Source organism: Coturnix japonica, chromosome 4 (genome assembly GCF_001577835.2).
Source record: "Coturnix japonica isolate 7356 chromosome 4, Coturnix japonica 2.1, whole genome shotgun sequence".
NCBI classification, from domain to species: Eukaryota; Metazoa; Chordata; class Aves; order Galliformes; family Phasianidae; genus Coturnix; species Coturnix japonica.
In genome coordinates this window covers 28054712-28082617 of record NC_029519.1, presented here as the reverse complement: position 1 = coordinate 28082617, position 27906 = coordinate 28054712, and the positions used below count along the sequence as shown (strand labels likewise).

The window sequence follows — 27906 nt, the reverse complement described above, 5'->3', positions numbered from 1 at the left end:
GGCCTTTCACATTGAAAGCATTGTTACTTATTTGCTATGATTTTTGATACAGCTGGAGGATAAACAGTTTTGAGTAAAGTTCAGTCGAGTCACATATTGAATGCACTGCTACAGAGCACTGTCAGCAGACTGTATTTATGTTAATAACATGATCATAATTTTATAGGTACTTATAAACACATACCATGGAGACAAAAATACATAAATAAGTTAAAAACGTTTTTTAATATACATAAGAAGATCTGTGTGAATGTAAACGTTTGGGAAATTTCTGCAGCAGACTTCCCTGTAGGTCCTCGTGTTTTGACCTTGTTAATAAAAAATAAGGAGGTTTTTATCATTCATTTGAAATGTAACTTTTTTTTTTTTTTTTAATTGTGGAAATTAGCTACTGTTTTTTTTTACCTGGCACAAAAAATGTTATGGATTTTCTGACAGGTTTGTGCACGTATCTGACACTGTACTGTGTAATTCCACTACTGAGTAAAAGGCTACCTGTTAATTTTTTTAATAGCCAAATAGTGAATCTCTTGCCATGTAACCACAATGGATGGAAATAAGTAAAATGCCTGTTTAAATGTATGCAAGCAACATTTTCTGCACATTATTAACAGCGCTTGTATGGTTAATGCTTCTAATAAACTATCAAACCCCATTAAAATTTTTGAACATGGTGAGAGTAAGACAGAGAAACTCTGTAAGCAAAAGGCACAGAATCCCTGTGTGCATATACAACTCTTATGGACTTCCATGGTTCTGTGTTGGTTATGACTGTAGTAGCTTCTTGTTCACAGTGTGTAAATAGTGTTATGCATAGTTGCTATGGAAGTAATCATATTCTCAGAACTCTTTGAACACATTTATTAATATTTCACTGTGTTCCAGTGACTCTCATTTTGACACAGATTTAAAGCAGCTATAGTCTAAGTAGATTAATAGGTTAATATAGTTTAAGAATTAACATGACAGGTTAATTGAAAACACATTGTAAGATGCCTGTCGGAGGACATCTTTTATTCACTTTGCTGATATAGATTGTTTATTTTGTACAAGCTTTAAAATAAATAACACAGCACAGTACTGCATCACTAGTACCTCTTTTTTTTTGGTATTAATCTGTGCTTAAGTGCCAAATGCTGATGCTCTTTTGTATGGTTTCTTCCTATTTTTGAGTACTGAAGTGCTATAAATATGAATTGCCCAGCTGATGCCATGACTTATGTTACAATAAGTAAATAACATATTGATGTGTAACAAAACATTTTCCGAAATAAGCCTGAATAAAAATACCAATGACAACATGAAAAATGTAGTGGTGTGTGGAATATATCCACCACACAAACAGAAGTTGGAAGACAAATGGGCAGAGAGAAAATATACACAGATTCCACTTAGATGTCTCCAGAAGAATTCCATAGTGATAATTCTTGGTTACAATCAGGTAAGAAGATAGTGATATACCAGTTAGACACCGGATAGTTTCTACTTGGTTCAGAAGAGCAAACTACCTTTATGGCTCATGTCTTTTTTGTTTTTGATTTATACTCAACATACCTCTGAGACAGAATTGCCATCCAGTAAATCTCAGTTCACAAAGCATCACAGCTGTAGTCTGTCAACTCTAGAGATAGCTATGAGGGCGTACACTTCTGAATTGATGATGGAACGCTCGTTAGGTTTCTTGTAGAAACAACTTTGTCATGATATTTATTTTCCTGATTGATTCTGAAGTGGTGTCAGAGTCCTTAGGTTTCAGTTTATGCTGTCTTTATGGCTGCTTCGATCTGTGTTGTGATTGTTTAATTCTTGATTTTTCCACTGAATGCTTGTTCCATTCATGGGCACTGAAGTTGCTAAACTTTTTGATTGGGAGCAGCAGCAACAAAGACATGACTGAAAATTTGAAGAAAATAAATTTATCACAAATCTGTCAGCTCTATGAACACTACCAACATTATTTTTTACTTCAGAATGAACAGAGGATTCTTGTTAAAGCGAGAGATAGGTGCACGTGTGCAAAGTTTTTACCCTTGGACTGCAAATGGTTTATAAGGCACAAAGTTACACATAGGCCTGGCCTAGGTTTCTGATTTAATAAAAGCTTTCATAGCAAGCACTGTAAAAGTTAGGTGGTTGTTTTTTTCCCCCTCTTGCTCACTGCAATTCAAACAAAATGTAAGGGTCGGGGAGGAGGGAGAGCGTGTCTATCTTGCTGATTTTTCACATGTGAAGACTGTGTTAAACTTATTTACTGATTTAGCATTTCAGATAAAGTGGACAGTTTCCTCTTTCAGTTTGACATGTCTGCAACATGACCTGCTAGCGGGCAGTTTATACAACTTATTCGTTTGCATGCCTCTCCTCCTAGGTGAGGAACAAACAGATCATAACCGAGTGATTTAATACTGTTTATCAACTGGACATAGTATCAGAAAGATCTTACCTGAAAACAGTTTTTAAACTTCTTGCTCACAAAATAGAGTGCTATTGGGTTTATACAAGAGTTCATAGTTGCCAAGTTGATGCTGATGTAATCCAGTGGCAGCAAAAAACTAGAAAACAAAAAAGTAAAACTTATAAATTCTTCATATGCATAGAAGCATAAATGTTTTTGTGTTTACAATCTCTTCCACCACAGAAATGAATTCTTTCTCACCTCTCTTAATCTTTTACAATAAGATACCTACAATGAACACTCTCATAGAAGTTCAAAAAGCCCCAGGAAAGAGATTACAATGACAATATATATATAGTATTTATTGTAGTATGCTATGCCGTTAAGACATCCACCTGAAAATGGATGTAGTTGAAAAACTGTGAAGTAGCATGCACAGCGGCATTTCTTACATAATCTTCAAATGTATGACATTAAATATTTTGGCTATAAGTAACTGGTTGTTAGAAAAAAATACAGTACCTGAGCAGTTCACATCTGCCGGGATCTCTTTCATTGTATACCATTTTCTTCAAAATTCGGCTCAAATGAAGAGGGAACCAGCAAAGAGCAAATATCACTACTAAACAGAAAACTGTCTTTGCAACTTCTCGACGCTAGAAAAATAAGTAAAGATAACTATGACTTTGTACTTAGTTCATACTGGTAAGAGTTTGTAGTGGTGTTAGCAGCCAAGTTACATTGTTTAGGTAAGCATGCAAGGATTCCCAAAGTGCAGATTTCAGACCACCTGGTGTTCCTGATTTTTATTTTTTTTTTTTAATTGGGCTCCTGTTTTTAACTCTGGCAGTCCGCTATAGAAACTGCACTGAAACTGGCATGGCTGGATTACACCAAGCATTGTCAGGGCATAGTAGTTGTTAGCCTAGCAGTATCCACTGCTGAGCAGTCCTACACCGTACAGCTTTCCCAGCCTTTCTTATTCCTCTATATTTGGCTACTTTTTTTGGCAATCTTTCAGATAAATCTCTATCTTTAAAAACATACATACCCTCTAGGAAACAGAAATCACTCTTATTTGAAAAACCACTTTCTCGTAACCCTTGATGTGAGGTAATTTGTAAACTCAAGGCACCCAACTCAATTGTCAATAATGATTCTATCATACGATGTATCTAGTCAGGATGTCCATGATAGATTATTTTATATTTAGTAAGCAACCTGTTACATGAAAGGATATGGCAGAGTATTATAAATTTATTGTTATCCTTGCAATGTGATCTTGACGTTCTTACATAGTATTTCTACAAGCAAAATTACAGCTTAGCCTCAATACTTAGGAAAGTTATATTTGAAAGTCGTGTAAAATATCCATTAAGATTTACTGATGTATTAGTGGATTTTGGACGATGTTTAGCAGTGTTCTTTGGTAGGTGTGGATTTGATAAAGAGAACTAAATAGGAGTAAGAATACCAACTCTGGAACTGACATTGTAGTGTGGCAGGCATAAGCATTTCAAGGTTGTCATTAAAAAACTTAAATGTATGAGCAAGTCTCATTAGGCACTATTATTGCTTTTTCTTTCTTAAAATAGCAGTTGTTATCAAAATAGAAGGACCATGACTAGAAATGAATGTGGACAAGACTGAAGTAAGGAAGAAGGGCAAAAAGTAACAAAGGGACAAGTATTGGTAAATGGAGGCATAAATTCATCCTCCAGGATCCAGTCCGAGTTGCTTGCTGGCGCTGCTTATTAAGTTGTGAAGGTTGGGGGAGGATTCCCCTGAACATACAATTGTCCTTCTAATGGGTAGAGTAGTCTGTGTGGCCTCAGGATGGTCTGGATTGCAAGTCCTGGGGTCTGATGAGGGGGGAAAAAGTGGAAAATCTGTGGAAGGAAAGGATCCTTCTGGTCTGCCCTGCTCTGAAATGTGGCAGCAGACAAGTAGTCTCTGAGATAGCTCTCTCAGTTAGAGAGAGAACTGCTGTGGGGAATCATATTTGTAAATGTGGAATTTGGAAGAAAGTGGAATTTGAAGGGCTGACATTAATATTATACCCTGTTGTCTGACTAACTGCAGAGGAAAAGCTACAGATTGTTTTTTAAATTTCAGTTAGGAATGAAACATCAGACAGCACTGCAAAAACATTATAGTGAGAACTGATGGTTCTGTGAGTGACTTTGTGATCACTTGTTTATACTAGTCTCCAATTGCGCTTTTCAAAGCAGTGAAGCTACAGCAGTGGTAAGTGCAACAGTGCAGTAAGACAAAAATATCTATATTCTAAACCAAGTTATTCTAGAGTGGCTTTTCATATGCACCTAAAATTGCATATCAAAGTATGCTAAAGTAGGGAGGACTCATGAAGTGAATAAGGAGGCAAAATTTTTTTTACTTTCAAATCTTTGAAGTTAGATTTCAAAGCATTTAGCCAGTAGTAATTTAAGATTAAACTACAGGAGAACACAACCATCACACTTTCTTAAGAAAAGTAATACACCAATTACTTTCTTGAGCTGCCTTTATTATCTCCATATGTTATGATTTAGTCTCTTGTTCCAGGATAGACTGAATACCTTAACAACAGAACTAACCTACATCCTCACTTCCTATTTCTGTAATTTAATGTATTTAGACACATAAACATTTCTCAGTTAACCCAAAGACAGAAGAATATCATTTTCAAGCACTGGTAGTCCTAATATTTACCTGCTTAAGGTGTTCACTGAGAGCGATTCTCAAGTTGCTGTTCCTTCTATTTAACATTTCACAAGTCATTAGCGTATAGAAGATGGCAGTACATGCCAGTGGCATGCAGAAATAGAAACCAAACAGCCACCAATCCTTTGCATCTTTGTAAAACTGTGGATAAGGTAAAGAGAATAGAAGGTATTTTCATATGATTCAGTAGAAAGTACCACAAAGATATGGGAAATGGAAAGTTAGTATGCTTGTATGTGTCTGTAAACAGCCCTAAAAAACATTCAGTAGGATCTACTTTCAACCAACATCAAAATGTGAACTGTGGCATTTTAACATTTATTTTACCTCAGTGACAATCTGCCTGTACTGTTGTTGCAACCTGTCTTGTATTAGAAGAAATGAATTTTGATTGTGTTTTTTGAAGATTTATTCAAGAAAAGGTGTTCAGCTCCAACTTCAGTATGATGTGCAAGCCAAAATGTAGACACTCAGTCTGAGATAACAAATGTCTCTAAACGCCTGTCTCAGGAAATACCATTTACCTCTGCAGCTTCTGTTCTTTATTCCAAAAAAGGAAAATTCAAAATGCCTTGTAACTTTAGCCACCTTTCCTTATCAGCGAAAGGGTTGGTAGTTGGTTTGTTTATATGTAGGGCTGATAGGAGCCTCTTCATAGGTGTTTGTCTGATATATGCAAAGCTTAGGACTGGTGTCTTTTATTGGTATGGTTACTTTTAACCCTTTACGTTCCTTCCATACCATTTGACTTTTGTGATAGGACCCTGAAGGAACTGATAGAGCTATACTTTCCTGTGTAATTTAAATGTTAGCTGTGGTTTAAGTTAGTATTTCCCATACTAAATATACTATATTTGAAAAAATATTTAAAATTATTATTTTCTGTAGGCAGCGATATCTTCAGGCTAAAGACAACATTCTATCTTATTTCTTAAACTTCATGCACAGCCAAAATTGTGAACTGAAATTCACATTGACATGACATTTTAAAGACTTCCTGTCTCTATATTATTAGTCACTGAGATGGATATGTATAAAAGGGAACCTTCTTTCTCCTAATCTTTCCTCAAGCTTGTTTATTCCTAGCGGATGTGCTCTTGTAACAATCATGGTTCCCACACCAAATGTCAAAATGCTAACAACTGAGGATTATACAGATCCTGTTTGAAGAAGACATTTTGTTTACATTTAAAACTGAACAGCACTAAACTTTGAAAGATGGAGGAAACAAATGCAATGCAATAGACTAGCATTTACTAGTGTTCATTTCTTAATCTGCTTTAGTTACACCAGAGAGTTGATTTACTGAAGAAAAAGAAAATGGCTTTTATTTTTCGCCCTCTAAACCCAACAGTTAGCTGCTTACTGAGCCTGCTAGTTTAGAGAATGCCGCTGGTATCTGGGCCACAGCCCCACCCAGAGGCATCCTGAACTGTGCTCATTAGCTTGTTTCCTCCGCCTTAGTGTAATCTCATCCCTGCATGAGGAGGGGCTGCAGTCTAATGCATAGTTACACACTCCTCTAGGGCTGCATTTTCCTGGCTGGGGTCTGAGCTTCTGCCAGCAGAAAAGCAGAGAGCAAAATGCCTCATATTTTAAGAGTTTGTACTGAGGAGAAATGTAATTACCACTCCTTCTGCAGAGAAAAGGATTACAAATACATGGAGCAATTGCCTGTTCTGTGGAAAATTCCTATGGGTCAGATTAGAAGCACATTGGTTGGACGGCACAATAAAATGTATACTGTGTGAATCCACACTATATTTAAAAGGGAAACGTTTTGTCATTTGTTAACCAGCTTTCATGAGTATTGCGTGTCAGTCAATGCATTCACAGTCCTATTTCACAACCCTGACCAGTACACAAATTCTGTACGAAAACCTGACTTTGTGAAGTTACAAATCCTACACAAAAATGTCTGCAAATGATTAATTATGGAATCTGACTTTCTCAAAGCTTACATCAAAGCACAAAACTGGGTTGATTTAAGAGAAGTAGACATTCTTTTGTTTGTCTTGAAAGCCCACATGGAACTAGTTTTCTACAGGAAATGTGCATTTTAAACAAGTTTCCTAGTGCACTCAGCCTCTAGGGAATCATGGTCTAGCATGAACCTTTCAAGTCCTTCAAGAATAAACTTGAATAAATTCTTGTATTCTTTAAACTTGAATAAATTCTCGTATTAAAAATAAAAGTTAATCATAAACCCTTCCCTAAGCTTAGTAATTGCTTTTTTTCATGTTTGTGTTAGTGAATATATTTAAAGTTAAAATATTTCTATTTTAATCTTGTTTGTACTCGCAATACACTGAAACACGGTGTTCTTTTTGACCAATGCATCCAACATTTATTCTCAGCATTAACCTGAATGCTGATCTATATCTTTAAAAATCAAATTGGTATGGAGAGATTTAGATATTTGAATTATTCTGAGCAAATAAAAGATGCTAATTCCTGCCAACATACAAAACAAACCAAGCCATTCTACTAACTATGCTAAGAACAGAAAAATAATCATTACTGTGCCTGTGGGAGACCTGAACTACTGTGCTTTGGAGAAACAGGATGAGAAAAACGTAAAACATTTTTCTCAGGGAGACAGGAAGTACTGATTGTCCAACCACAGCTGCAGAGAAAAGACTTACTGCAGTATGCATTTTTAAATCATACTTCTAACTACCTATAAACTATGCTGTCAGTATAGTTGAGAAATATACTGTAAGTTCTGGGCAGTTTCGCTTCTTCTTCACCTTTATTATTTCCACTAAAGATTTGCTTTTCTCTTGTTTCTGACTGCCATCTCTGCAGCCTGTGTAGCCCTGCCAATGTTGACGTTATTCCATTGACAAACACAATCCATGCACCCTTTTTATTTTATACATATCCTCACTTCATTTGCCTCACCCTTCTCAGTTCTAACCCGAGCCATGTGAGATTACATTGGATCTAACCCAAGATCTGATAAAAGTAGAAGTATTGGACACTTGAAGACAGAAAACAGTTTTCTGTCATTAAAAATTCTGGGGCAAGAAAAGTGTGGAGTTTCCTTCAGGATCTTGAATTACCTACAACAAAACAGAAGAAATCCTTTTTTTTCTACTTTTTTTTTTTTTTTTTTTAATTAATTTGTGAATGATGGATGGCCCTTCATTGGGTTCACAAGGAAAAATATGTTTCTTTTCCTTTTTCACAGGATAAGACCAAGCACAAAATCACCATCCCTCTGTGCAGTAAAGATTAGTCAACTCTGTAGTGACTACTCACCTGACTTGCTTTGAACAAGCTAATGTGGGTATTTGCAACTGAAAAAGTGCAGTAGCACAGCAGCTGAGGGTTATGAAATTTGCCAAAGAATACTGGTGTGTACTCAGGCATTTCTCTTTGAGTTGCACTGCTTAGGTGACAGCTAACAGTGCCATCACTACCTAGGTTGGACATATGAGTCTGTCAATTTCATAACCATAACTTCTGATAAATGAAGGGATTGTTCTCTGAATTTGCACAATTGTTTTAAATAGGAAAAATTAAGTTAGAGCTTTGAAGTGTTATACCTAGAAACACAAGACCTCTTAGGGCTGTGACTACCCTCGTGATTGTTCTATAATCAGGCCCAAATTGCAGATTTCTTTATTAAGAATACCTAGCAATGAATAATGTTGTAAAGTCACATTTGGTACTTACTAAGTGAAAGTAGAGACTGCTACCTGTACGTTAAAGTTCTTCTTTGCACCAATATATATTAGATTACATTTTGCATCTTAACAGATTAATTAAGTGTATCTTAAGTGTCTAATTTTTATACAGTGGATTCAAAAAGGAGAGGAAAGGATATTACTTACCAACATAAATTTATTTGTAGGGTTGAGCATGCAAGTAACATAACTTTCATCCTTGTATCTGAAAGGTACCACAGCAAAACCAATGGCTTCTGGAATAGCCAGGATGAAAGACAGAAGCCAAATGGAGAAAATTTCAATAGCAGTGATCATAGGGATTCCAATTCCCTGAACACGGCTCCAGGACGCAACTGCTCTATACCTGCGAGAGACAGACATTAATTTACAACGTTTAATCTCTTCCTCAAATTTAAATGTCTTGCTTCATTTTGATACATGAAGTAAAATCCTAAAGCTGACATCTTAGCTTTGTATTGCTTGCTCTTCTTGCCTGCTCCAAGGACTCTACCAGCTTGTCAAGCCACCCAGGACACCCAGTAGAGCACATCATTGGGTGGATAGTAGAGAGCTGGATGCAGTAATTAGGCTAAGGCAATTGATTGTATGGCATTCTGCTGTACGGACTGTGCTTATGGTTACTAATTCAAGTAGGAAAGGTTTGTAAGGACAGACTGTATTTTGTACTAGCTCAAGTGATTGTAACAACAGGAAAAAAAGTTCGTTGTAACGCAGTAGCTGTTATTAAAATATATGAAGCAACTATATTCTTCAGCTACATCAACTTTAACAGCAGTGCTGTCTAAAGTGGTCGGCTTGGCATGTGGTGAAATACTGTGAAAATACTCTTCATCATGTGAAAATGTATTTATTTACACTATTTAGTGTTAAAAATACTGTTTTTATTAGGTATATTCTCTTTTGGCCTTAGATTACAACAGAGTTATCAGAAAGGTAATGCAGGGGCTGAGATTTCTGCCAAAATGAAGAGCATGGCTAAGGGTGCCCATGCCAAAAGTAGCAATTTCCTCCACAACTTTATCCCCTAGATACAAGTTGCTGTTTAAAAAACAAACAAACAAAACTGGAATTACTGAAACCTGCTTTGCTTCATGAATGCAACTCATAGCTTGAAACTCAGATAAAAATAGTTTCAAATACAGCAAATGCACTTACAGCATTTCTCCTTTTTCCTCTTCCCCTTTTTACCTTCCCTGTCCCTCATATGCTAGATTCTTGTTACAGGCTGCAGCTTTCCCCTCCTTCAGGGAACAGGAACAGGGAACCTGCTGGTCTTTCTCTTCTCTGCCTGTTTTCAAGGATCTTGTAGGAATTTATTGGCTTTGAAACCTCAACCTCTCTGTCAGCTCTGATCAAAAGCTTCAAAAATTATTGAGAGTAGACTGAGAGGAATGTAATACAGAGTACATACCAGTCCATAAATTAAATTTTCAGTAGCAAATTTGATTGTTATCGTTACCCATAGCTGTAGCAAACAAGTTACTTAGCATTTCCAGAAATTTAGCAAAGATAACTATCTAAAAGTTGTGGAAAGAACAAACATTGGTTTTCTTTTTGAAATAATCTGAAAAGTATTTTGGAGCATGTGCATTGTAATTGGCAATGTAACAATTTCTAAACTGTATTTTGTTTTCACAGGGTAAAAGCACTTCTCATTTTGAATTACAATGCTACACAGGCTTCTAGTAGAACTAGTGTTTAGCTGAGAAGGTTATGATTGCAGGAAGTCAGAGTGTTGACATGGGCTCAAGGATGGCAAGGGTTTAAGGAAAAGAATAGTTGAGAACTCTAGATTAAGATGCTCTGTACTGAGAATGGCTGGAGTTTGAACTTCTGAAATGGAAGTAGTGAAGACCTTCTGATGGGATAAAACTGTTGAAGTATGTAGAACTTAGGCTTCTGATTTCAGTAAAAAATTGTTATTAAAGGCAACCATACCTCTCCTATAATCAGAACACTAGAATAGAATTGTAGACTCACATATATGGCATTTCTCCTGATTCCCTGTATCAAACCCTCCCTCCATGTTAAAATGGTTGCAGTAAGCAGATGAGAAACCTTGGCTTTGATAGTTGTAGCAATATCATACATAGCACAGTCACAGGTGCACTAGGAACTGGTTCTGAGTGCAACATTTTAATTGAAGGGTATTTATAAAGATTTTGAACATACTGAAGCAAACTAATGTATTGTGGAGTTGCAAATTAAAAATGAAAACCTCTAGATGTATTCTTATCTCCTAAAAGATCTCAGGAGGGAGACAAGTTTACTCATGTAGAAGAAGCCCATGAGAATTTGCAGTTTGCTCTTTACTAACTGGCAACCTTGCAATCAGTTCAGTCAGCTACGGAAGTGCATGGTACTATTTCAAATAAGAAATAAATTTGTGCTTTGTTGCCTGTGCAACTATGTAAGTGAATACCAAGAAGCTGTAAATCATGAATCTAATTCTTTCCTTTCTTGCACTGTCTTTTATACATCTTCACTTCCAGTTACGTCTGCTTTGAACAGGAGATCAGTGTGCACAGCAGCAAGGATCTGGATCATACATTTTGTCTTTTTTTTTTTTTTTTTTCAGTTCACATTTCAAATAACTATCAAATGAGGAATTACTGACTGGAAAATGTTATGAATGGTTTCACCTAAAGGATAAGAAGCTTACTAATTAGATCAGAATTTCCTGAATATGTATTAGCCTGCAATTACTTGGTCTCTGCTCATTGCTCTAAGAGCGATTTGAAAAATAGTGGTAGTAAAATGTTTCAAGTGGGTGTTCTGTAAGTTTTATTATTTGCATAATCTTTGTCTAGGCACAAAGATCCCATAATTAGGAATGGGAAAATACTGCAGGGTTTATTTCCCTCACATTAAAAAAAAAAATAACATTGGATGTCTGCCAGGGAACTGAAATAAATTTAATTCCTCAATCTAAAATCTACGTTCATGTTTTATCTTTTCTGTTTGTTTTCTTTTTCTTTCCAACCATGTCTAAAGTGTTCAGCTCTTTTCCATGTCATTTCCTTTTCCAGGTTTAGTGCTGTGGCTTCTTTTTTTTTTTGTTTTGTTTTCTGCTGCTCATTCGTGTGCTGTCAACTTCAGTACACTGTGCCCTTCAGTTGCTCTCTCCCCTCTGTTTCCTCTCTTTTTTCCTATTCTTATCTATTTATTCCAGCTTGCTTTCACAGATTCTTCAGGCCATACTGCTACTTGTATTCAAAGACACACAGTATTTAAGGGCAAGGGATTATTGCATCACAAAATTTCTATACATAAAACTACTCTAAAGGTTAGCATTTTATGCTTCTGCTGATACCAATCTATTCCTCTTTGCTGCGAGAGATTACAGCAGTTCCTCATTCTAAACACACCTCACTGTGTGTTGACTGCAGTATAAGTTAATAATAAAATAATAATTAAATTAAAATTAGGAGTCATTAATATATTGATATTAATCTAATAACTCTTAATAAAGCTTATACTGCTTTGTTTTGATAATGCAATCTTGTCTATCTAATACACTCACTGGAAGTTGGTCCAGATGAAAGCAACTAAGCCGAGTGTCCTATGAATTTTCTAGGCAAAAGAAGCAAGAGTGCCTATTTATGACATGATATCCATATCTTCACTCTTCTTAAAACCATCTTCTCATCAAAATTGTTATGTCTGAGAAATAAGCAAAAGTAAAAGTTCAGGAAGGAAAATATTCTTTCTCCACATCGTAGTCAGGGACTGTTTAGAAATAGAGTCAAACTGTCACCATCCTCATGACCCAGAGTTTAAAAATGCCTGAGAGGCATTTGAAATAAATGTGAGCTTCCTCTGAAGGGTGATGACTCTTTTGGTATTTTCTGTCAGCCTCTTGAGACCATGTGTAAGTGGACATTGTTCCCCTTGGGAATGCACAATTAAAATTTAACACACTGTCAGGGCAAGCCATTCTGTGCAAGGGGGAACTAATAATGAGTAGAGTTTCACTATGGCATGCAGTTAACAAGGGGACCAGTCCCTTTCGAAAAGAACAGACATCTTCTTGTAAATCAAGGCTGTGGTGTACAAAGGAGAGTTAGGGATTTAGACAGGCATAAACAATTACCAAAGCTATGGAGCTCTGAATTCATTATAGCAAGTGACTCCATCTATTTCTAACCCGCAGAATGCAGTCCCATACATAAGCACTTAAACTAGCTGTAAATGATGTACTTTTCAGGAGCTTTTCTATGGAAAAAAAAATTCAACAACAAAAAAAAAAGAGCTAGCCCATAGACCAGGAACAGTCCCACTGTGACAGCTCGCAAGTCCCTATTTACTCATTTTCTGTATTAAAATAATAAATAGCTGATGTACAATTTTGTGTTCTGACAGTGCTTGATACACCAGTGCCTAACATAGTTTGCTTAAGGTGCTTTCAGATCCTACTTTAATGTCAGTTTAACCCAGATTCAATTTGGGTTAGCCAGCACAAGACACTAGCTACACATACCTGTTTTCTAACATGCATACACTGTGGCGCGTACTGCAGTTGTACCAGCTGATAAATAATATGTCCTTGGTGAAGCGTGTAATTAAGAGGAGGAAATAAAGCATTCTGAGTCTGATCACATACAAAATTTTATACTCAAATAGAAATAGTGTTTGGTTCTTCTAAGGATTAGCTTACTTATATATTTGCTTGCAAAAAGACATTCATATATAAAAAAATAGCTTCGCTGAGTTCCAATTAATAAAAATGTATGTAGTTATAGGACTACAGCTAGTGAAACTGCATTGCTGAGAATTCTGTGAACAAACTGTAAGTTTCATATATGATTGATCTAGAATAGTCTTTGGCATTGTATTTTCTACCGAGCAGACGTTGTTTGAGAAGAATTCTTTTTACAGTTTTCAGACTTACTGAAGAAACAGAGCACTTAGTTGAGGAGTTTGTTTCTACTGAACTAATGAGTTCATTTAATAAGTTACTAATGTAATAAGGAACTATATTTTGGGTATAGATACTACTCAGTACTTGTTTATTGCAAACCTTGTACATCACATTTTCATATACAATTAATCTAACTTTTTTCAATTTTCATTTATCTTTGCATCACTATCTTAATGCACAGAGTGGATTTGGATAGAGATTTAACAGAAGTGAATTTTACTTCTGCTACTGCTTAACATGTACACATAAAAAAAGCACAAAGTAATAATTAGCTGTTGTTCTCCCATACTATTTATGTACCTTCTTGGACACTTTTGAACAAAACATTAATTTTCAAAATACCAACGTCAAACTATCAGAGCACATTTCTGATAAATTTTTCAATAAATTTGATTGGTTTTATGAGTCATAAACACTGTAATTGTAGTATATAGCTAATGAGTTGAAGAATTATTTTTAAGACCAAAGCTTATGATCCTGCTCAGATATGAAACAGTGTATCACATGACTACTGACTCAAATCCCAATTATAATTTATTATAATTTGAACTACAGGTGTGGTGTTATAGCCAGGATATCAAAAAGCAGTATGTAGACTATAGTATAATCACTGAGAATGTGCAGAGTGCTCCCAGTTACAGGAAAACTGTAAGAGGAAGAACAATGTCAGTCCAAAACGTGAAATATACCATACCTGTCCACACTAAGTGCACAGAGATTAAGGACTGTGATTCCCACTGATGCCTTCTGTATAAAGGGAAGGAATTTGCAAAGAAACTGCCCAAATTCAGAATCTCCAAAAGGCCACTTCTGAGCCAGGAGCTGAAGAAAAGATAAAAAATAATCAGAATATTTGAACAATAGCTTAGCAAGTATGTAACAAGTGTAATTCTTTCTTGTCTTATACATTATCATTTTAATCTTGAGTTTTTCATACCTCAAAGATATCTTTAGTACCAAGTGAGTCTGGAAAATATCTGCTGCTGTAGAAGCACAGAGGGTGAAAATTAAAGCTTAGTGCTGACCTTCTACACTTGTATTGTTAAAAGATCTTTTGTTGATGTGCTTCATCCACTAGTATTTGATACTGAAAACCTAACTCGACCCCATCATAAATGATTGCAGTTACCACATCCCAGAACCAAGCATTCAAAGCATAATTCATAGTTCTTAATAAAATACCTCAGAGCTAAATTCCCATGCTTGCATGCAAGTAGATTCTTGTCATTGTAAATGTGTTGCTGTGTAAGTCATGTCAGTATTCACTGCCAGATTGCGTGTGGAGAAGATAGTGCACATAAACAATTAGTTCCATATTACAGTCTAAAGGACTAGCATCATACACGTGGTAACAGAAAGGCATCTATTTGGAAAGATGTGAATGGGTCACTAGGGTTTAGATCAGTATTATTTTTTCTTGCATACTGAGAACTCTCCTTCTTCAAAGAGAGCTGAGAATGTTATTTGACATCAATACCAGTGCAGACAGAATAGGACCATCTTTGCAATGGTATTCCAGTTTAGGCCAGTTGTATTTAACAAAAGCAAATCTCCTTGTGCCAGAGGATAGTTAATGGATCAATAGAATTGAAGATTTTGCGATTGTCACAACCTTCTGTAATGAATGTAATGAGATTATGTCAGCAAGCTGTTGAACTGTTCTTCTGGATTATCTGTACAGACTGAGTGAAATACATTGAAAGCTCTGGTAGAATTATCTTCTGGATGAATTGGCAACAATAGAATTAATGCTTTTGAGGTGTGTTGTTGCTTTTTGATGGAAAATCTTGCATGAATCTTTAGTTTATGTCAGGGGCTGCAGAAAAACTGTTTGAGAAATAAAGACCAGACTGAACCCAAAGTGGATCTCCAATCAGTTGTGGTCAAATGGAATTTCAGCTTCACTTTCTGAACAGTTAGTGATCATATGGTATCTGGGTTTGATTAAAATCTGGATAGTTTTCAGGAACCACCTAATGAAAGCTAAGTGGCGTTGCCAAGGAAAGAGGTTCTAGCAGAATTATCGATTTTATCAGTTGTTAAATAGAGCCCCAAAAGTGATTTATCATTATAAATCACAATCTATGTGGTAACAGAAAAACAGCCCCCAATTTGTGTGCGCTGTCTGCGTCAGTAGCAAATCATCAGCAATAAAAATGAACAAGCACTTTGTACTGACTGTGAAACTGGTACTATAAAGCAAATATTATCTTCAAAAAGAGAAGTGTTGTACTTGAAAAAGGTTCACTTAGCTATTACTCCCTCACAGGGAAGCTTTAACACAGTTTCAACATGTACACATCTTCCCTGAACCCCAGGAAGCTCTCCTTTTTTAAGATGAAAAGTTTTTTATTCCTTTTGTTTCTTATACTTTTCCAGTAATTGAAGTACCGTCAGTACCAAATCATTAGACATTCTTTTCAAGTTGATTTTAATCAAAATCACTAGGATCAGGATCAAGTTGCTTGATTTTTAGGATTAACTTTGTAATCATTTCCATGCGTATCCTCCATTATCATTCCACATCAGCTATGCATTCATTACTTCCCTTTGGATCAGGTGCCAGCTTTTTTCTTCTGTAGATATTTTTAGTCAGCGGTTTTCTAATTTTGCATCAACACAAGTCCGTTGCCCTCTCTTCTACTCTAGCAGAATGTGGAAATTTGAGAGGGAAGTAGCACATTCATTTTGAACAAAAAGTTTGAGCCAGAAATTTACTTGAATCAGTTCTGGTTTACTCAGATACAGTACCAGGACTACTTGCTCCACTCTTCCAGTGCTTTTGCATGTTTTAATTTGCAAACAAAATGGAGGTAAAATTTTAGCAGATTACATTTTCCCTCAAGCCATGAGGATTGGAGGAATCGGGCTGATTATGCCAACTTGTATCCTAGTTCTCAATGACTTGGTCAAATGGATTCTGCTTTTGCAACCCGACTCAAAGAATCTCAGAGTTTTCAAAATAAGACTTGCAGCAAAGGAAGTGCACTTTTTCCCTTGTGTATTTGCAGCCTAAGAGTATTTCATAAGGTTCAACTGTGGAGCAATTCCTGTACCAGAAAAGAATACAGTCAACATCATATTTTTACACCGAAATCAGAACCGAAATTTCAAGGTTCTAAAGAATTAAAAAACAACAACAACATCAAAAAAAAAAAACACTCAACGTAGTGACCAGAAAGCTGCAGCTTCCTTGTGTATCCCCGCTTTCCTGCTCCTTTTTATGGCCTCTCTGCCCCAATGCTGCAGCTCGGAACAAACAAGACAGCAGTGCTGAGAACATTCCTTAGCAGTGATTTTTAAATGTCACTCAGCTGATTTTATTCTACTGCTGTTGCTATTTTCTAACCCCCATTAGCATGCTAGATGATGTACAAAACATAGATGAAGTCCCACTGTGCATCCCTAGCAATTTATGTATAGTCTAAAAGAGAATGTTATAATCTAACCGCATGAGCATTTATCAGTACATGCTCATATGCATCCAGTGTTTATCTAATTCTATGCTGATACTGTGTGTTTAAAGGCAGTTGATGACCCTGAAACTCAGCCCAAAATAGATGGGCTGAGTTGGATGCTGGATGTGAAATGACTCCTTAAAACCTGCTTTGGTTCAACAACTGCGTTTTAAGATGTCCTCTCTCTTTGCCACACGGCACTGAGGTTAAAAGCAAAGGTTTTAGTATATCTGCCTCTTTCTGCTCTAATTACATCTTACTGCTCTAGAATCTTCCTCCTCTTCCTATATCTGCTTGGCATCATTGCTGTGCAGACACACAAGATCTGTTTCCCGAAAACTTCTTGCCCCTGTGCTGGATACTCTCCTGAATTTTGTGAGCTGTAGGTGCTTAGTGATTCTGATGGCACAACTCTGGCAGTCAAGTTTCAGCTGTGTCTTCAGCACGACAAATAGAAATATCCTTTTTTATTCCCTGATTTGTATTCAGTTTGTGCAGTGATGGATACAGAGTCCAGAACTGCAGATTTCTGACTGTTTACATAACTTCTAGTTGCATAAGCTACCATCATCTTCTAACTGTGGAGTAGGAGTTATAAAATCAGTATATTACAGGGTGATTTCCTTTCCCTGCAACATGGCATAGAATGAAATATGAGTCATATCACATGGGATTTTGTCATGTTTCCTGTAGGAAATGTTGAGCTGTGCTAGTGCATCTCTGTCTTAAATTGTCACCTACAGTTGCGTATGTCTGTTTTAAGGCAAGGGCCTTGAAGACAGGTACCTTTAAGGTACTTGCTCTTTCAGCTGGAGTTCAGGTGGAATCTGGCTGCACACAGAAGCATCCAAGAGGATACTGACTTAACTACATTAAGTGACAAAAGATGGTAATTCTGACTGAAGTGTTCCTGTCTCCAACGTGCAAGACTTATTGATTAGAAAGAAGTGTTTTTCTTGTAGCATTTTGGTTGTGATATTTTGATTTAGTGACTTAGCCAGGACCCTTTCTATTCCTATGAAACTTCACAACACAAGAATTCATCCTTTCAAATCTTTTTCTTCCTACAAATCCTGTACCCTTAAGAGAATTGCACTGCAGGATGACATGTCTATTTTTGCCTTAGTACCCACAAACTGTTGCACACTCCAGATATATGCCTCAGCTCTGCTCCACCACTTTGCATGTGAGAGCTGTAAGGGTGAACAAGAGAGATTACTGCCTATCTCTTAAGTATTCCCACTATTTGCTTTTCCCACTGCTCGGGTGAAAGTCCTCAACTTTGGAAAGGCATTGAGTTTAGGAAAATAAGTGGAAAACAGGACAAACCTTGGTAGTGCACTAACACTGAGAATATCAAGGTGATTCAATAGGTTCAGGCTTCTGCTGACTTTGGTATCAATTAGTATTTTGCTTACACCTAAATGATGAAGACACACTGCATCTCTTCTGCTACTCTTTGCAGGAAATACATGCTTAATTTTGGTACAGCCAATAGCTATCTTATTTCCAATTTCTAAGGGGTTTCAAGATGGACTGTTTCTTTTGGAAGGAAGAAAGATTTTGTGGGGATGCAGGAGTAACTTCAAAGACATTCTTTCCTCTATTGCCCTATTACAGCTTATTCTACCACTTAGCTCAGCTGAGTGAAAATGGGCAAAGTCATTTTCTCTCACTTAGGCATCTGGGGAATGTATAGTTTTTACACAAGTTCTTACACCTTGAAGAGGTCCTGAAAAAAAAAAAAGCCTTGATTTTGAACAAGAATTTTCTGTTTCACTTAACAGGTGAAAACCATAAATCCTACGTTGTATATTCTCTTTAAGATTTTTATATTTATTACAAAAATCTTCTTAGCAGCAAAGCATTCCAGAAAACTCTAGACACCTCCCCTGTGATGCTTTGCTGCTTACAGAGTTTATTCTTTTTTCTGGTTGTTCTGTAGTGATGGCAAACTTCACATCCTCTTAATTACACTGTTTCTCAAGCTGTGCTCCTCCTCTTCAGGAAAATGAACTGCAAGTTGTGCTTGTGTGCATAGTAGTTTGCTATGGGCTTGTCCTTACACTGCTTCGGCACAAAACTATAACTACTGTGGATGTCACTTGCTCAGTTAGTATACAGAATCCCTCCTGCTATGCTTGGTGTCAATGGTGTCAATGGTTTATGGGCTGGAATGGTTTATGATGTAGAATACCAATAACCAAAAATCATAAAACTGTAACACTTGGTTATCAGCCTTGTTTGTGTCTAATATTCTGTCAGTGAAAGCAATCAGATAGGCCAGATAACTTGTGATCTAGAAGAGGTGATTGATGCTTCTGCATTTGCTCTGATGTTGAAAAGTGTTCATGAGTAAAAAAGCCTCAACTAAGTCTTCCTTTATGGAAGAGAAAATGTCTGAAAATGTCTGCTTACTGACAGGTAACTTTTACATTTTACTTCATAATGTTCCAGGTGAACCACTCAGATTTAGAAGCCATTGACAGTAAACATAAACTTGAGTAAGAAAATGTAGTTTACTAAAGAAAGCACTACTGTCATGAGCTGTTTGACAGGTGGACTCATGCTTTCTTTTCTGAGTAGATGTCTTTTCTATTATACTGGTAAAATATTTAAGGAAAAGTGTGTAAAAATGAAACAGGTTAAAACTGGCTTGTTTGTTTCATTTACTTTTCTATAATATGATGACTTAAGGAGTTAAGAATATTAAGATTTATGATGATAAAATTAACATAAATCTGCTGTAGTGTCTTTCTCAAGAAACAGAATTCATTTAAACAGATACATATATGTTTTTGTTGTTTTCTTTTTTTCAAAAAAAAAATGCAAATGGAGACCACTCAAAGCTTCTCAGTAACATCTTTAATGCTGAGCTTTGACATTCCAGAAATGAGAATCTGAACCTAGAATATTTCTAGCTTAATGAGCTCAGGAAACTTTCTGTTTCAGAAGCAAGAGAAATTTTTCTATGGAGAGAAGCTGCTGTTCTTGCTCCTGCTCCTGCTAAACTAGCCAGTGCTAAACAGGCAGCAGCAGCTATAAGGGCTTTCCAATGCTCTAGAGTACAACCAAGTCAACAGTGGTGCTATGGATGAATGTTCTGCTCTTCCTGCCTATATATTGTAAAGTGTCATACGTGAAGTCCAAACTTATCTTCTGCAAGTGTGTGTGTGGCAGTGATGGGTAATGTGGGTGACGCAGCAGCTTTCAGGGACATACTATATCACCTGATTCTAGAAAAGGAGGTATGAAATTCTCTCTTCAGTGCCTTAACCTTACCTCTACAGCACCACAAAGCATTGTTGTTCCCAGTCTTCTTTTCACTGAAAATACATAATTCTCACTGATTTGGAGGCTTCATGATTTGATATGGTGACTATCAGAGATTTGCATGTTTTGCATTAAGAGAAAACTATTTGGGTCCAGGTGCTGTAAGTGTGGTTGAAAATGAAATTCTGTTAGAATGAGTGGTTCAGTACATTAGGGTTGGATTTATAATTGGCATCTTTCTAGTATCATTCTAGCTCATTTGTTACAAATTTTAATATTGATTTGATCCTGTAAGTGACTATACTAGAGGTAATTAAGCCTGATGGAACTTTAATATATTCAGAATATCTTCAAAGGAGGCTAGTGAATATTACTAACATCTCAATCCATTTAACAAATTGCTAAGGGGAATCCACCACATAATTACAGTAATTGGAGAAAGTAAGTGGGAATTCTGGAGTCTACTGTACAGTAAAGAAAGGATAAAAACATCAAAAATCTGTGGCCATATCTGTAACTGACATCAATTATGTAATTTCTTTGTTTTTTCTTTCTTTTTCCTTTTTCTTTTTTTTTTAATGTCACATCATTGTTAATCATGGAAGTGCATAACAGAATCATGGACTCATTCCTCCTGGGACCTTAAATTTTCCAATTACTATAATTTGTTAACTGCTTCTTTCTAAAGATCTGTAAAATACATCTGAGTATCAGTAAAATTAACAATTTATCTTCTGAAAGTTTTTTGGTTTTTTTTGTTTTTTTTGTTGGTTTTTTTTTTTGTTTGTTTGGTTTTTTTTGGAGTAATTAAAGCTACCTTATGATTCAGGAAAGTAATTATACTTATTTCTGATTTTACATTGCAATTATGCTGTCTTACAAGCTTTTGTACTGTAGAATCTGGCCATCTTAATACTGTATGATTGGTCATTTTAACATGCAAATGAATGCTTGCTTTACTCTGATTCTGATTTTAAAGCTGTTTTGTCCTCCTCAGAAGGAAGATCAGACTTATAAGGTTTTAAGTGTGTGACTTAAGTGTGTATTTATATAGGATATTTGTTTAGAACATAAATTTATGAGAACATGAGGCTGACTCTGCAGCTAAAAGATTGTTTAAAATAACTAACTGATTATATAAAACACTTTTAACATCTAAGCTTTAAAACAACAGGAAAAGTACTTGTTTTCCTTCACTAGCTGTCACTGACACCTTCAGATGATTATAATATTTTTAGTATCCATCATTTATATTGTCACTCAACAAGGGGAACTAGAAGGTGTCACAGATTTTAAGATCTCTTGAGATACAAATACAAAAGACACCTAATGGAATTTAAAATTAACTTTAAACATAGGTAGTCATATTTCTGAATGGGTAATTTGAAAATTGCCCTGTAAATAATAATTTCCAAGCAGAAGTAATAGCACTCACTGTATATACTACAAACACGCCCATGGTTCAGAACACGTGCATCTAACCTTATACAACAAGGTGGCTGCACATGAGAATTTTTAAGTAAATAATTTTGGAGGGTCAAGTGCTCTAAACTACTAAAAGCTACGTTTATGCTGTCATCATGATTTTAATTCTGAGTTGTAGCGTGTAAGAGTTGACATTGATGTCAGAGATCTGCAATTTCATCTGCAGCCTTTAATTATCAAATACTTCCTTGCAGTCCAGAAAGATATTTTGTTATAGTCTATGGTCATGTTCAATAGCACAGTTCATCATGCACGTTATAGCAAGGTTAGTGAACTTCCAGAACACAAAGACTGTCAGAAGGTGAACTGTAAAAATGTATTTCAAAATAATAAAAAGAGTTAAAAATATATAGTTTGTTGCTTTTAACTAAGCTCCTTAAGAATTTTCAGAAGACTATGAAAAGGCAATTCTGAAAGGCAAAATTAATTTCATATTTCTAGTTCTCTTTCACTGTGAAGATACAACAGAGCTCTGGAAAGGTTAGAAAAGACTCTGTAGTAAGAATACCTATTCTTTCCCAAAATTAGCTTGGAAAAAACACATGCCATATTTTCCTTTAATTTTCTTATCAAACATTCCAAAGAAACTAGGACAATGCCCTAGCAAGTACCTATAAAGACAGCAATGCAGTACAGGAGATGTAGTCCAAGTTACAAATCCAATTTAGTGCTGAGAATGAAAATATGGAAAAACCCAATCTCATGTCTCATTAAGCATCACGTAGCTATGGAAGACAAAGGGTAATCTGAAATCAAGCAGAGGCCAATCATATGCATTACCTTGTTATTGTAAAATATTTTTTTTCTGCTATCTTATCATTAAATTAAACATTGTATTTTCCAGATGGGACACTGGAACGTAGAAAGTAACATTTCCATTAAATTATGTTCATGATGATTATCAGTCTTTTTCCCATTTTTAAATTCAGAAGTTTAAAGATTTATCTGTAATTTATACTACTGTTGGATCAGAATCAGGTAGTGCATGTTACTGTAGATTATATGCCTCTCTAGAAATTAAATGTATGTAGGTATACATATTTTTAATTCATTAATTATTTCAAGCTGTTATGATCTTGCTGTATCAATGCCTGTGTTATAATGCAGGTCAAGTTACTATGTCAATAGATCACTGGTGTGTGTTTCTTTTCAATTTAAGAATCCAATTTGAAACCATGGAACACAACTTAATCTAAATTTATGCATTAACTTGTTTTGTTTAAAATGTATGTACCTAAAAGTTAAGTTTCAGTAATCTTTAAATGCCAAAATGTGAGGAATAATCTTTCTCATTATGCTACTTAATGTTATGTTTACTATCAGAAATGCCTTAAGTGTTTACTGATCAACCATCAGCTTGATTGCATAATCCACAAGGATACAGATAGAAGTATACAAAATTATTTGAAGATTTTCTAAAACAAGATAATATCAGTGAGATAGATATAGTCATAAAGGACTTCATTACATTCCTTCAAGCCTGTCCTGGAATCTTATAATCATTAAGATTGGAAAATACATCTAAGATCATTTAGTCCAACTGTCCATCTACCACTGATATCGCCCACTAAACCATGTTCCTTAGTACCACAACTAAATGCTTCTTGAATACTTGCAGGAACAGTGATTCCACCACCTCCCTGGCCAGGCTGTTCCAGTGCCTGACCCCTCTTCTGAAGAAGTTTTTCCTATTCATGCAAGTTACGTTAGTAAACATATATTGCATTAGAAAAAGCACTACCTTATGGCTTTGTTTGATTAAAATGGAAAATAAAATTTAAAAAGAGACAGAACAACTGGGACAGAACTGCTGAACTTACTTTATACTTTGAGAAAACCAGATGAAATTTGATTCTTCCAAAATGTTCTGTGATACAATTAACCTTGCTAGCCCTGAAATAACTTCAAAAATCTGTTTTTTATGGGTGTTGAATTAAAACCTTAATTCACAGCGTAACTGACATAATGTCTCTCCGCAGCCATAACATGAATCTTGCTGATCACAGGGTATTTTCTGTCAAAACATAAAGTAAGGATAGGCTATTCCAAAAATAGCAACTAGCCTCACACTGTATGTCCATAAAGTAGGAGAACAGTTCATAAAAAGTCTACTCTCACAATTTGTTTTGTTAGCTACAGCAGTTAGAATACACGAAAAACTACTTGATATAGCGTAAATATAGTTAGGAGCTATGTATTTCAAAGAAGAGGTTAGACCTGAGAGCAAGAACTCTGTTGTAGAATGGAAGTGAGTTGTGTTTTTTCTTAAGTGAACTATTCATTGACAAAGGAGTACTACTTAGACAGAGAAGTAACCATAGAGAACTAGTGTACTCGTAAGGAAACTGCAGTTAAAAGGTATTGTTGTTGCATCCTACCTTGTACACAATGATAGGAATATCAATGACAATATAGATAAGGTCTCCTAGTGCCAGACTGGCTATCAGTGCATTCGGGCCATTCCTCATACACTTGTTCTGGTAAATGATCCTCAGCAGAGTTGCATTCCCAACCATTCCAACGATGAAAATAGCACAAGATACCACTGTGTTAATGTATTTAAAAGTTTCAGCAATCTTAGTCTGCTGGGAGCATTTGACAGTTTGGTTGGATACCAGGGGCCGTCTAGTGGTGGGGAGTACGCTGGATTCAATCCCTGAGGAAGTGGGAAGGTTGTTTCCCACATCACTCCAATTGGTAACGCATCTGTCACAGCTGTCACAGAGGACATATCCCAAAAGCAGCAGCAGCAAAGAAATTCGTAAATACAAGGCTTCCATCACGAAGTCCCAAATGAGCAATAAGTCAGTGAGACAGGTTTTTTTCAGTATCTCAGTGAAATACTTAGCACTTTTTCACCTGCAGAGAAAAACAATAAAAAAAAAAAAAAAAAAAAAAAAAAAAAAAAAAAAAAAAAAAAAGGAAACACATCAATACACCAAGTAGGGTAACACATCCTATTTCTCATTTAGAAAGAAGGGTATTTGTGCACTTTCTATAACACAAGTATGTAAACACTTGTTCATCATCATCGTGTTACTCCGAAGTCTAGATTGCCCCCATTTGTTCATTCTCTAACAAGACACAAAGACAAATGAGATCCTGCAGAATCCTCTTAGTTGGAGACAATTTGTATATGAAGGTACAAAATATGGTGGGTGAAGCTCTGTTTTAAAATACAGTCTCGCAAGAAAAGCATATCATCAAAGGGAGGCCTTGGAAGCTGTTCTAGGGTATTTTAAACCAAATTAAAGGTTATTATTTTGTCAATTAAAAGGTGAGGTACCAGTGCTGTATTAATACTTATAGGCACCATATTTGTTTTTGTTGGTTTTTTTTTTTTTAGTATTTTTTATATTTTGCAATAATTAGGCTTCATGGGCTTTTTTCCCCCCAACTTTATAATTACCCAGATTTCAGAAGACTGAAAATACATATATTTAAGATCAAAATTTGCACTGTATCCAAAGTCCAAAGACATTAGGAGGAAGACTTTCACAGTCTCAGGACATTTGACCAGGAAAGGCCCTTAAAACTGCTTGTGTCAATGTACTGAGATAAAGAAAAGCCTCTGGTTCCTGAATAATGTCACTGTAGCTCATGTTGCAGTCCTTATCAGGGGTTAAGTTAATTATAAAAAAATTATGCTCTTCCAAAGATAAAAAAATACTTGGTTTAATGTTCTAAGTGATAACTCGTGACATTTCCAGATAGGAAAGGAAGCATCACAGCGTTCCTTCCTGGTATAACTGCCTGTGTGTATCTCCAGAGCCGCTGGCTCCTGCTGCAGGGGGCAGATAGAACCTTCTGTGAAACCTCCTGTGGAGGTACAAGCCAAGGAAGTCACTCTAAAATCCATTTCCTTGAAATCTTGATCTAACTTAGGATGAGGTTTCCTTAGGTGGTTTGTGTCAGTGTTGCCAAATGAAGAGTAGAAAGTATTTATAACTTTCTGATTTCTAGAGACTCACATGAAGGATTTGGGAGGATCCTTTAAATGAATCCTAATTGCACTCCCTATGGAGCTATTAACTCAGTTTATAATAAAACAAAACAATATACAACAGAAAAACCATGGCAGACAACTCACTGATAGAAGCTCTGGACACAGCCACACTGTGAATATTTATTGTGTGATCTGTAAAAGTGTGTGCATGGCTATATGCAGCTTCTGCAATGCTAATGCATATTTCTGCCCGGTATGTAGAGCCCTATCCCTCACAGACCAGTAATCCAAATTGAGTCTTCTGTCTTGGTGCATTTGAGATGGCCAGCTGACCAACTGTGAGTACCTGTGCACTTGCTTTCAAAGTTTTATATACTAAACAGCAAATCTTTCTTTGTTAAACGTCTGTTACAGTGATAGTGCAGGGCAGTCAGCAAACATCAGCAGGATGGAAGTGTTTTTGCTTTAGGATTCTAAATCATATCAAAAATAGCAGGCAACTTTTTTTTTACCACAACTCTTTTCAGGCAAATATTTACATCATCCATAGTGACTATAGCTCCCACACACAGTTTTAGTCATAATATAGTATACTCCTTATTTAATGATGCTTCCCTGTGACAACTTAATATGCACATGCCATATGGACATGGTGGTAGCACGGTAATCACACAGGCAGCATGCAAAGCTAGGAACAAAACTGCCAGTTGCCACCTCTTCCCTCTCAGCAGAAACTTACCCATAAGAAGCAAAATTAAAATTGTGTTATAATTATTTCTAACGATATATTCCTGTGGATTCCTGACAAATCCACAGTGTGTGTATTATTACAGTGCATAGCAACAGCCCGCGACCTGCCTCATGTAGTTAACATGTTAACCTTACTAGTTACAACTTAGAACAAGTTAACCTTACTAACTTTCAGCAATACTGTATTTTCCTTCTTCCGCACGGTGTGAGGCGGTGCGGCAGACCTGCAGGCCACGTGTATGTGCTGTCCCTGTGCTCAGTTACAAAGTATGGGCTCGGGGACATATGGGTATGGGCTCGAAGCTCCCCGCGCCTAGAATGGCAATGAGGGCATACTGTTGGAAGTGAAAGCGTTCCGAGTGTTAAAGAAGAGCTAGAACGTGAACAGCACTTTGTGTGCCCCAAAGGCGGCTGAGGTGGAAACAAGATCTAATAAACCAAAGCACGAAAGCTGTGAAAGAAGCAGCGCCGACAAAGTGAGTTTCTCTGGGTTGTCTCCCAGCGGCACAGCGAGCGCTCCTCGCTGCCGGGCTGCTGTGTTAGCAGTTCTCCCGCTAACACAAAAGACTGTCCCTCCACCCGCACCACCACCGGGGATCCATCCTCACCCCACCCTCCAGTCGCTCCGTGCCCCGCCATTACCTGGCGCGCTGCGGGCTGCGCCCCGCGGCCGGCTCCGCGCACTCAGCCCAGCCGTGCGGCCGGCCCCGGCTCCGCGCTCATGCTGCGGCTGCCCCCGCTGCCGAGATTTCCTCCGAGATCTTTTCCTGGGATAGTCTGGGCAGATCCTTCTGCCCGCCGCTCACTGGGTGGGATAGAAAATCTCCACCTCCGCTGAATCAGTAACGGAAAGACGGACTGAAGGCTGAGCGTCCTCTCCGTTCTGCCCCCTCCCCCAATTAAAACAAGCCTGCAGCCCGATCCGAGCCCCTGCCAACGTTAAACACAAAGGCTGCCTCCCGGGCACAGGGGAACACTGAGAGCTCTTTAACTGTTTCCTTTCTGAAATGGAGGTAAACTACTTGACCGGACTCATTTAAGCAACAGCCTTTGGGAATGCATCCAGTCCTGTAGCTGCCTCCTAATAGCGTGTTGGGTTCACGCAAAGGTTGTATGTCTGATTGAATCAGACGACTTACGAGCCGCAACCAGACTGGGGGAAAAAGATATGATTAAATGCACAGCTTTTGTTTGCATTTTTCCCTGACTTGCTCAGGATTATGTTTGCAAGGCAATCAGTAAAACCGGGTGTGCAAAAG

At 36.8% G+C, this 27906-nt stretch overlaps 1 protein-coding gene across 1 annotated transcript; it reads right to left on the bottom strand.

Moving 5' to 3' along the window:
- On the bottom strand, window positions 1–27639 carry EDNRA (endothelin receptor type A). Its single transcript, XM_015861153.2, has 8 exons — window positions 27290–27639; window positions 24330–24810; window positions 14430–14557; window positions 8959–9157; window positions 5108–5260; window positions 2918–3051; window positions 2444–2552; window positions 1–1893 (listed from the first exon to the last, which is right to left on the bottom strand). The coding sequence occupies exons 2-8, from the start codon at window positions 24729–24731 to the stop codon at window positions 1753–1755; spliced, it is 1266 nt and encodes a 421-aa protein (XP_015716639.1). The 5' UTR covers window positions 24732–24810; window positions 27290–27639; the 3' UTR covers window positions 1–1752.
- Between the last annotated feature and the right edge of the window lie 267 nt (window positions 27640–27906).